At 34.7% G+C, this 13,174-nt stretch overlaps 1 protein-coding gene across 1 annotated transcript; it reads right to left on the reverse strand.

The window, feature by feature from the left end:
• Positions 1 to 6,407: 6,407 nt before the first annotated feature.
• LOC110464397 lies at positions 6,408 to 8,180 on the reverse strand. The gene has a single exon (XM_021519592.1). It carries the CDS (start codon positions 8,172 to 8,174, stop codon positions 7,245 to 7,247), a length of 930 nt encoding a protein of 309 aa, XP_021375267.1. The 5' UTR covers positions 8,175 to 8,180; the 3' UTR covers positions 6,408 to 7,244.
• Between the last annotated feature and the right edge of the window lie 4,994 nt (positions 8,181 to 13,174).

Genomic DNA, 13,174 nt, shown 5'->3' on the forward strand with positions numbered 1-13,174 from the left:
ATACTAAAGCATTTCAGTTTGTTTCTCTTATACATTGTATACTAAAGCATTTCAAATTTTTCCTTTTATACATTGTATACTAAAGCATTTCAGTTTGTTCCCTTTATACATTGTATACTAAAGCATTTCAGTTTTTCCCCTTATACATTGAATACTAAAGCATTTCAGTTTGTTTCCCTTATACATTGTATACTAAAGCATTTCAGTTTTTCCCCTTATACATTGTATACTAAAGCATTTCAGTTTGTTTCCATTATACATTGTATACTAAAGCATTTCAGTTTGTTTTCCTTATACATTGTATACTAAAGCATTTCATTCTTTTTCCTTTATACATTGTATACTAAAGCATTTCAGTTTGTTTCCCTTATACATTGTATACTAAAGCATTTCAGTTTGTTTCCCTTATTCATTGTATACTAAAGCATGTAAGTTTGTTTCCCTTATACATTGTATACTAAAGCATTTTTGTGTGTGCCCTTTATGCATTGTATACTAAAGCATTTCAGTTTGTTTCTCTTATACATTGTATACAAAAGCATTTCAGTTTTTTCCCTTTATACATTGTATACTAAAGCATTTCAGTTTGTTTCCCTTATACATTGTATACTAAAGCATTTCAGTTTGTTTCCCTTATACATTGTATACTAAAGCATTTCAGTTTGCTTCCCTTATACATTGTATACTGAAGCATTTCATTTTGTTTCCCTTATACATTGTATACTAAAGCATTTCAGTTTGTTTTCCTTATTCATTGTATACTAAAGCATTTCAGTTTGTTTCCCTTATACATTGTTTACTAAAGCATTTCAGTTCGTTTCCCTTATACATTGTATACTAAAGCATTTCAGTCTGTTCCCTTTATACATTGTATACTAAAGCATTTCAGTTTGTTTTCCTTATTCATTGTATACTAAAGCATTTCAGTTTATTTTGTTTTCCCCTCAAGTTCTGTTAGTCATTGTTTCCCATTCTAATATATTTTGACCGGAGTAAATTTGATGTTTTTTTCTGAACTACTTTTATAATAATATATAACGAATACCTTTTTTTATTATAAGCTTACAATGATCCCATGCTATTTTTAATTCGTTTGAATGTTTTAGAGTGCTTTAGAGTGGCTTATACTCTGTCATTAAAACAATTTCCATGTACTCATTACTTTTTCTTACGTTCGAGTATACTATTATTCATTTCCAAATCCCAGTACCTTTGGTATTTCTTAGAGCTAAATGTTCGAAGGTTTTATATCTACAGATTTTACTTTCGTTTGTATTTTTTACTATGAGAGAAATTAAGTTCTACTAGCTTTCCTTGTCTATTCTGTCTTCTTGTGTATTGTACTCTGTTGTTAGTTTTCTCTCTCTCAAAATATCGTTATTCATTTGTTGTTTTATGCGTTTCACTTGTACTTTGTGGTTTTTCTTTGTTCCCTTAACTTATCAAAGCTTCCTTAAAGTCCATACTTAATATTAGTGTGTCCGTATTATTCTTATTAACTTTTTAACTTTTTAAACTACTTGCAGTACAGACTTCAAGAAACGAGTTCGCTTCTGTTCACAATTTGTTGTATACTGTCTTTCAATTGTGAGGTTTTCATCTATTCCTATATAAAGAAAAAATATGCCTATTTTTGCAATTACAAACATCTGTTACTGTAATGTTCATAGATTCCTTTATGAAAGTTGCAACCGTCCTACTTTTTATCTCATCTTAGCTACTGAAATTGTTTAATTTATATTTTTTATAATTCTACAATTCATTTAAACATGTTCTTTTCCCTTATTACTTACACATTGAGTATTTAAGGAAAGACGGTGTAGTGAATTCTTATCTATAGATTCATTTTACTGCCATTTGTTTTCACTTCAAGCTCATGTAAGTTGTTGTAAGTCTGAAATACCTTTGTACTTACACGATTGCTGGAAACAAGTAAGCATAACAATCTAATAAAAAAAAACACGCATTTTAAGATATAGCTGTAGGGAAACTATATGTGCTGATCGCTTAACGGGAGGTAACTCGTATTTCGATATCCTCCTCGCAGTCTCTGTTGTACTTTTGGCAGCGAGAAAAATAGTCTGATTCGTATCCAAATTCTAGTTCAAATTTTGTAGAAACTGATTCAATCCAAACGCAATTCAGTTTTCAGTCTGCACTGTATGAGTTAAATGATGTGGTGCATCCCAATACCGTCTGTAACGGCTCTTCCGAAAATGATTGAACACTGAGATTTTTTCTGATTTCGAGGAACCTTCCTGATTCACCACTTTTAATTTCTCAAAAAACATTAAGTCGATATCTTATCTTTCATATCCGAATACAAACGTTTATGAATAGTATATATCCCTTCCATATGTATGTCAAGATATTAAATAAGTTCGCAACAGATCCTTTAGGATTGGCCTATGCTTAATAAAACATCCTAATTATAGCAAAGAAAACAGAAACAGGCTATCAGGGAATTGTTTCCCTTTTTAGAAATAGAAACTGCGGACAACCGCCATTTGTATTGGTCACAATCCCTATATACAGAGCTGTATCGGCTTTGTTTCGAATGGCCATTCCTTATCGATATAGATTTATAATATATTTTGCAGGCTACAATTCCTGCATATACCGACAGTTATATAATATCAGATAAATGTTGAAATAAAAGCACGACTGTAATGAAATATGTAATCGATTTGAATAATAACATATATTGATAATTGATTTCAACAGACTGGTAATGTCCCAGCTAGTTTGTTATACCGCACATGGCCCCCTTGATCAAACAGTTACGTCCCTTGGGTAAATTAGGGTGATGACGCTAGGATGCAAGCCTTTCGTGTCCTTATGAAGTTTGTGAGATACGTGTATATCGTATTCATAACGGAGTGCCTCGTGTAAAGTATATATGTGTAGTTTAACATACTATTTGACAACGCTAGCACACTGTATTACGTATTACATATGCATTAATCAATCACCAACCTCGCATCACTCCGGTCTATTAAAAGGATATATGATCACACTACAAAACGAATGGAAGTCGAAGATCTTTGTTCATCATACATGTTTTTTCCTGTTTACTGACTGTTCCAGTGGCCCACGTTAATTTTTCCGTACTGGGGTCGAGACAGAAACACGTTTCACCAGTAAAATGATGACTGCCTAATCATATATCATTTATGCATACTTATCATACCGCTAACGTAGGCATTATAATACAATAAAACTGATCAAACGGCCAGGATGCATTTTTCTAACATTTACCCCGTTGAGTGACCTCAGATATCGATTGATGACGCAAATTTCCTCCCTGACTACGCTTGAATTACGATCAGCAATGTTCTTTTGATGTTATTTCATATGTCATTCCAGCGCATAATCTGACACCCATGGTGTTCCATCGGGGGGATAAAAACAAGAACATAGAAAGTCGGCGTTAACAGGGGACGACACTAACACTAGTCCGCTAGTCCTGGACTAGCAAATTTAAGCAACGACTAGTGAATCACCTAACCTATCTGGCCCTTTAGACTTGCGAACAATCTTATTATAAAATAAGAATAATTCTTTTTAAAATTTAGAAAACTGCTTAAAATTGTCAAATTTAGACTCAGGGCTTCATCCAGGGAAAAAAATCTACTACCGTTTTTCCATTTAAGGGGAAAAGACCCCCACTGCAGATGGGGCAGGTGGCCGCAAGCCACCTTTGTGAGGCCCAAAGGCCCAAACACAGAGGGAGAATAAAATGGGCGGGGGAGGGGGGGGGGATCGTTTTGAAACTGTAGATGACCTGAGGTGGCATTTCAGCACTGTTTAATCTTAAATCAACACAAGTTCTCAACTGAATATGAGTAACAAGAAGCTCCTTTTAAAATGTGTCAATGAAGTAAAATAAAATCATCTAAAACATATAAAAACATTATTGTAATTAACGAATCAGATTATATTAACAATATTTTGTGATTTGTATGAATTTAATAGTCAAAGGACTGCTGGAATATTGGAGTAAAATTAAATATTCAATGTCCAAGACCATTGTGTATGTCTACAAACAAATCTAAGACATTCTGTACACTCCTGGCTGAAAAGAACAATTCCCGCTAATAGATTATTTGATTTTAGCACATATAATATCTGTATTAATAATACAAGTGATATCAATTATCGTACATTCAGTTAAACAAAAAAAAAAAAAAAAAGTTCTCTGCTCTCTGCATGTTTTAAATGTTTGAAACACATACTGCAAATACTGGTACATAGTAGAATACAGGGCAAGGGTAAAGCCAACGCCCTGGTTTTTTTAATGGTGGAATAATTTGGTCCTTTGTTCCTCGTCTGGATACCCAAAAGTATGCAGGGGACTGAGTATGAGTCCATCAGCAAATAGGTTCAATCACAACAAGCGAAGAAGCAATATGTAGCAATATGTAACCTATATATTGCTCCTTCGCCTGTTGTGGTTGAACCTATTAGTATGCTACAGATGTTTATGTTGGCGAGTACGTGTATTAAATCAGTCGATGTTAAACTCTCAGTCTTCATGCCATATCAATGCTATTGATAAAAAATATCTGTGGAAAAGCTACGCTGTAGTATTAAAAAGGTTTCTGTAATCATGTGACACTTTTAAAGAGAAAACCTGCAAGTGTATAATACCAAGGGGTATTTAATTTTTCAAAATGAACATGCGAGGCCAATGGACTGTAATTCCCAGGTAGTAGGCACCATCAGAAGGGATATAAAAGCTGCTACTCATACAGGGCACTTAACCTGCTTTTGCTAAACAGAATGTTGTAATCAGCTGGTTGAATAATATTATGCCACATGTAACGCCTGAAATTATATAGAATCTAACAAACGAATATAGAAGGATAACCATGTGATGCGCGCCTCGTACCAGAAAAATCCCTTCTGTGTTTAAGTTTCCAGTGAATCCATTCAGTTTAAATCATTCCCGCTGACATTTGTGTAAAGACGAAGTTATAGCACTGATCTGCTTCTGCTGGTCGCGTGTGTTGAGTGGACATTTAATAATTGATTTCTCTTCCTGTGAAAAGTATATATCAGTGGATGAAACTTTGACAAAGCACACAAAGTTCTATATCCATCGGAAACATTATTTCAATATGAAAATATGAATGTAATTATTATTATTGATCAGTTAATCATGCAAATCTTTTTTCTTATATAACTGTATTTATCGAGATTATAAATAATCCTTATCAGCTATATAACACCTGTTGAACTGTACTTATCTAAAGCTAGGTCAATGAAAAGAGTCCAGCATATAAACCCTTGTTTCAGTTGAAGTGATGATATAACAGGATAATCCTTCCAACTCATATAATATGGGACTACGTTCTTAAAGTGAATACCAGTGTGTGACAACAAAACTACAAGGCATACTTATCTCCCTTAAAACTACAAGACATACTTATCTCCCTTAATAAAGAGCATAAAGAACATTCAAATTACAATTCCCGACGCAATGTTTCAGGTTTGTCTAAATGGAACTCGAAAACTTTCAGAGGGATCGAAAACTGTGTTTAGATTGAGTATCATTGCGTGTTATAAAAACAAGTTTTGTAATGTGAGTATAAAAGTAATAATAACAGATTGTCAACGCCAGTTAAGATATGGAATACGTAGTAGGGTCTGCTCATTCGTTTACTTAGGCCTCACAAGTATATGGTAAAAGACGAGCTTTCAAACACACTGATGTTTTTACTACGATAACAAATCAATCGTAAGAGACATAGTGAAAATAAAAAGAAATTGTGATCAAGGGTGAAAAGCGACAAGTAACCATGTGATGCGCGCCTCGTACCAGAAAAATCCTTACCAAATGACCTGGAAGCAATCTGCCAAGTATGTCTTAATTATGAAAAAAAGTTAATCGTCCCGCCTGCATATGTTCCGACGCAGACGACGCCAATTATAATGGTGACGGAAAGTGTTTCAATCTAGATGATGGAGGTTTTGTATTCCGTATACCTCATATTGGTCGAGTGGTTAACACTCCGGCCTTCCAAGCAGGCGGCAGGGGTTCGATGTGAAGTCACCGTACGCATGGAATAATAGAGAAAGTGTTTTTCTCCTGCCCACACAACTCCAACAACCCAGGTGGAGTATAGAATGGTCTGGGGTGGGTGTTGCGGTATCTGTGCTGTATGATTCAAGTGAGGTGGCACTATAAATGATACCGTTGGAAGCACGGTCCCACTACAAACAGAACACAATACATCTCCAGCTCACACACAGGCATACACACATAGGGAGATATTAGCCAGGTGGCATATGACTAGTAGTTAGCGCCTGATAAGGCAACTCCTGCGAATTACTCAATATTGAATTGAGGAATATATATATGTTAATTGTATTGACTGTATAAAATTATATATCTATGTACTGTAAAGCGCTTTAGAGTGGCTTATGTTAGCTAGATAGGGCGCTATATCAAATGTTGTATATTATTATTATTACACAAGAAAATAGTACAATTTTTGGTTTGCATCGGTGTAATATATAGCTGATAAGATAGGGACGAGTGAAACAGTCCTGCTATTATTTTTTCAAAAGGTACTATTTACCTTAATCTCAAATCGCGGCCCCTTTCAGGGACAGTACATTGTAGAATTACTAATGTTATTTCCTGCATATATAATACAATGTTACCTCTTTCATCAATTTAATATCATTTGAATACCTAAGATCACATTTACTTCTTTGATGCACACATGTGATAGTACAAGACATTAGCATCTATAGATGTCGGAAATATACCCAGTTTCTTCATGTTCGTTTTCACCTCTACTTTTTACGAGTCGTTTCAATTTACTTCTCGCAGACAATTTGCTACTCCTCATCCCCAACAAGCGAAATTTCCCCGATGCGGTACTACGCAAGAAAATTAAAAACTACGTTCCCATACTATAACTTGATCATATGGATGCAATGTGTGATGTTATTCATTTAAGCATTGAACTGTTACCAGATGCAGTATACACTCGATATGAATGCAATTTGGGTGACAGATAAATGGAATGTCAACCGTTAGGGCGACATGAATATTTATCTGTCATGCAAGGAAAGAAAATGTCGTCCATGTATTCCATTTATACTAAAATATACCAAACTTAGCACCCAACTAAAATTACTATAAACACTTAGTGTGTGATTCTCATGATAGGAGTTCGGCTTATCTAATATAAGGTCATCGAGGACTACATGCATGTAAGGTGAGAAATAGTCTACGAATAGTTATACCTATCCTCCATACCATAGCTGGGCACGTTGTTAGCCGTGCTACCCTGAGTTGGTTCATCGCCTTCACTCTCGTGAGTCTCGTAAAGGTCATAGGACACAATGCCTATAACAATGATGTTTTTCAAAGAAAATATAGAAATACCGTGACTCATGCCATGCCATATCACCATACGGGTGATCAGGAGAGGCAGATTCACAACGAACGCCAGCAACACTTTATGTAGAATCACCATCTTCTGCGATAGTTTCTTATGCCCGAAATTTGTCCTCGATAACGTTATCAGTGGAATTGTTGGCAACAAAAAGTTTATACATGCAATGCCTATGATAGTATCATCCAGACTTGGTAAAATACTACGCCGTGCTTCTTCGTCGAATAAGATCTCCATGCTGTCTACACAATCCAAAATGTCGAATATGACAGTTCCTGTCAGCTCATCAATGTACTTTCGCCTGCTAGAACCTGGCTTTGCGTCGTGTAGCGTGGTGAGTAGAATCAGAAACACTATTCCAGCTAACGCTATGGTCGTTTTAAGAGTATTCGGTCCAAAGAAATCACTTTCATCCAACTTGTGTGAAAAATCTTTAAATGCATAAGACACTTTGAAACATAAAACTGCTGCATAAACAAACCAGGTCACAACACCGGCACGTGTGTGAAGTTCTATGTCTTCTTCATCCTCTCCTCCGGAAGCCTTCTGTTGACGGTGAAATCTGTAGCCAAAGTAGAAGGTGATGAGGAGGAGGAGGAGGATGACAATGTCAGCAGCCGCCCAGCCTGCCCAGTTGAGGTTTTTGTAAGTGACGAGGTAGTAGTCTAGGCCGGCCGCCTGTAGGAGTATGATCAGGACACAGATCAACCTTGTAGGCAGGTGCTTAACGGACCGACAGCACTTTATACACAGACCAGCCATGGTGGATTTCTACAAAACCAAAGTTGAGATATAGACATACTAAAAGCAAAATTCACGAGGAAAAGAAAATATCAAAGTGCTGAGAAAATCAAAACAATTGACATTTTAAACCAGTTGTGTTTGAAATCTGTATATATGGCTCTGAACAAGTGAACCCCAGATGACTATTGATTCTCTAGTTACTGATGCGTTTAAGTACGAAGATTTTGATGAACAGCCATATTTATAATTATTAATTGTTGGTTTTTTAAAAATCACATGGAAATGCATTTCGTAACAGTTGTTAAAATGATACTAATGTTGTTGGTTTAGATCAACAATTATGTCAGGATACTGTTCAAACTGTTTTGATAGCTGAAGAAAGTTTAGTATCTAATAAAGTATAATGCAACCATGTGACTCGACCTGAAATCAATTAAAGAATCACAATAAGATAAATTGTAAAAACGTTTCCTTTTCGTTGTCCTACAATTAATATCAAAGTGATACAATTTGATCGAATGAAAACATGTTGACAAAACTATTCGCAGAATTTAGTAGATACATGTATTAATCACTAACTTCATCTCCATATCAAAGAGAACGAGGACATGTAGTCTGGTGTTACTGGAGCACACTTAGTTATCTGGTTAATAGAGACACGTCTCGAATGATAACGGACTATAATTATTCTACAAACAACCAATGATCCCGGACAATAATAATACTACCAATCTCGAATGATCACGGACTATAATAAAACTACAAACAACCAATGGTCACGGACAATAATAATACTACCAATCTCCAATGATCACGGACTGTAATAAAACTACAAATATCAAATGATCACGGACTATAATTATTCTACAAACCACCAATGATCACAGACGATAATAATACTACAAACCTCCAATGATCACGGACTGTTATAATACTACAAACAACCAATGATCACGGACTATAATAATACTGCAAATCTCCAATGATCACGGAGTGTAATAATACCGACAACCTCCAATGATCACGGACTATGATAATACTACAAATCTCGAATGATCACGGACTATAATAAAACTACAAACAACCAATGGTCACGGACAATAATAATACTACCAATCTCCAATGATCACGGACTATAATAAAACTATAAACCACCAATGATCACGGACTGTAATAATACCATAAACCACCAATGATCACGGACTGTAATAATACCGACAACCTCTAATGATCACGGACTATCATAAAACTACCAACCTCAAATGATCACAGACTAATAAAACTACAAATATCCAATGATCACGGACTATCATAATACTACAAGCCTCCAATGATCACGGAATATAATGATATTAATAACCTCCAATGATTACGGACTATAAAATTACTACAAACCTCCAATGATCACGGAATATAATAATACTACAAACTTCCAATAATCAGGAACTATAATCATACTGCCAACCTCCAATGATCACGGACTATAATAAAACTACAAACAACAAATGATCACGGACTATAATAATACTACAATTCATCAATGATCACGGACTATAATAAAACTACAAACAACCAATGATCACGAATTATAATAATACCATTAACAACCAATGGTCAAGGACTATCATAATTCTACAAACCACCAATGATCACAGACTATAATAATACTACAAACCTCAAATGTTCACGGACTATAATAATACTACAAACCTCCAATGTTCACGGACTATAATAATACTACAAACAACTAATGTTCACGGACTATAATAATACTACAACTCTCCGATGATCACGGACTGTAATAATACTACAAATCACCAATGATCACGGACTATAATAAAACTACAAACAACCAATGATCACGGACTATCATATTACTACAAACCACCAATGATCACAGACTATAATAATACTACAAACCGCCAATGATCACGGACTATAATAATAGTACAAACCAGCAATGATCAGGGACTATAATAAAACTACAAACTTTCAATGATCACGGACTATAATAATAATACAAACCAGCAATGATCACGGACTATAATCATACTGTCAACCTCCAATGATCACGGACTATAATAATACCACAAACCACCAATGATCACGGACTATAATATTACTACAAACTTTTAATGATCACGGACTATCATAAAACTACCAACCCCAAATGATCACAGACTAATAAAACTAAAAACCTCCAATGATCATGGACTATCATAATACTACAAACCTCCAATGATCACGGAATATAATGATATTAATAACCTCCAATGATCACGGACTATAAAATTATTACAAACCTCCAATGATCACGGAATATAATAATACTACAAACTCCCAATAATCACGAACTATAATCATACTGCCAACCTCCAATGATCACGGACTATAATAATACTACAAACCTCCGATCAAGGACTATAATATAACTACTAACCTCCAATGTTCATAGACCACAGTTATACAAACAACTTCTTATATTCATGGATCAAAGAAATACTGCCACCTTCAAATTGTCACGGACTATAATAAAACTACAAACAACAAATGATCACGGACTATAATAATACCACAAACCTACAATGATCACGGACTGTAATAATACCGACAACCTCTAATGATCACAGACTATCATAAAACTACCAACCTCAAATGATCACAGACCAATTAAAATCAAAAACCTCCAATGATCACGGACTATCATAATACTACAAACCTCCAATGATCACGAAATATAATGATATTAATAACCTCCAATGATCACGGACTATAAAATTACTACAAACCTCCAATGATCACAGACTATAATCATACTGCCAACTTCTAATGATCACGGACTATAATAATAATACAAACCTCCGATCATGGACTATAATATAACTACTAACCTCCAATGTTCATAGACCACACTTACACAAACAACTTCTTATATTCATGGATCAAAGTAATACTGCCACCTTCCAATGATCACGGACTATACTAATACCACAAACCACCAATGATCACGGACTATAATAAAACTACAAACAACAAATGATCACGGACTATAATAAAACTACAAACATCCAATGATCACGGACTATAATAATACCATAAACCACCAAATGGTCACGGACTGTAATAATACTACAAACCACCAATGATCACGGACTATAATAAAACTACAAACAACCAATGATCACGGACTGTAATAATACCATAAACCACCAATGATCACGGACTATAATAATACTGCCAACCTCCAATGCTCAAAGACTATAATAAAACTACAAACCTCCAATGATCATGGACTATAATAATACAACAAACATCCAATGATCACGGACTATATTACTACTGCCAACCTCCAATGATCACGGAATATTATAATAATACAAACCTCCGATCATGGACTATAATATAACTACTAACCTTCAATGTTCATAGACCACAGTTATACAAACAACTTCTTATATTCATGGATCAAAGTAATACTGCCACCTTCAAATTGTCACGGACTATAATAAAACTACAAACAACAAATGATCACGGACTATAATAATACCATAAACCACCAATTGTCACGGACTGTAATAATACTACAAACCACCAATTATCACGGACTGTAATAATACAACAAACCACCAATGATCACGGACTGTAATAAAACTACAAACCGCAATTGATAACGGACTAATTAATTCTACAAACCACCAATGATCACAGACTATAATAATACTACAAACCTCCAATAATCACGGACTGTAATAAAACTACAAACAACCAATGATCACGGACTATAATAATACTACAAACCTCCAATGATCACGGACTATAATAAAACTACAAACATCCAATGATCACGGACTACAATAATACCATAAACCACCAAATGGTCACGGACTGTAATAATACTACAAACCACAAATGATCACGGACTATAATAAAACTACAAACCAGCAATGATCACGGACTATAATAATACCATAAACCACCAATGGTCATGGACTATAATAATACTACAAACCACCAATGATCACGGACTATAATAAAACTACAAACAACCAATGATCACGGACTATAATAAAACTACGAACAACCAATGCTCACTGACTATAATAATACCATAAACCACCAATGATCACGGACTATAATAATACAACAAACCACCAATGATCACGGACTGTAATAAAACTACAAACCGCAATTGATAACGGACTATCATAATTCTACAAACCACCAATGGTCACAGACTATAATAATACTACAAAACTCCAATGATCACGGACTATAATAAAACTACAAACAACCAATGATCACGGACTACAATAATACCATAAACCACCAATGGTCACGGACTGTAATAAAACTACAAACCACCAATGATCACAGACTATAATAATACTACAAACCTCCAATGATCACGGACTATAATAAAACTAAAAATCCCCAATGATCACGGACTGTAATAATACTACAAACCAGCAATGATCACGGACTATAATAAAACTACAAACTTCCAATGATCACGGACTATAATAATACTACAAACCACCAATGATCACGGACTATAATCATACTGTCAACCTCCAATGATCACGGACTATAATAATACTACAAACCTCTAATGATCACGGACTGTAATAAAACTGCAAACTTCCAATGATCACGGACTATAATAAAACTACATACCTCCAATGATCACGGACTATTATAATGATACCAACCTGAAATGATCACGAACTATAGTTATTCTACCAACCTCCAATGATCACTGACTATAACAATACTACAAACCTGCTATGATCATGGATCAAAGTGGCACTTAATTGAACTAACTTCCAGTTATGTTCAAATGTCATACTAATAAAATAAATCTCCAATTATACCCATGCTAATTAAGTTCCTATGTTTCTGGGCCATATTAACGTTACGTATCAAACATATTCGTTCACTGTCCATTAAAGCAGTGTTAACATCCTACTTTAGAACATTTGATTTACAGGACTTTTATGAAAATTAAAAAAAAAAAAAAA

The sequence above is a fragment of the Mizuhopecten yessoensis genome, unplaced genomic scaffold, assembly GCF_002113885.1.
Source record: "Mizuhopecten yessoensis strain PY_sf001 unplaced genomic scaffold, ASM211388v2 scaffold10987, whole genome shotgun sequence".
NCBI lineage: Eukaryota > Metazoa > Mollusca > Bivalvia > Pectinida > Pectinidae > Mizuhopecten > Mizuhopecten yessoensis.

Excerpts from the sequence above, each read along its gene's own strand:
- LOC110464397 (XM_021519592.1), bottom strand. The coding sequence starts at position 8,174 with ATGGCTGGTCTGTGTATAAAGTGCTGTCGGTCCGTTAAGCACCTGCCT.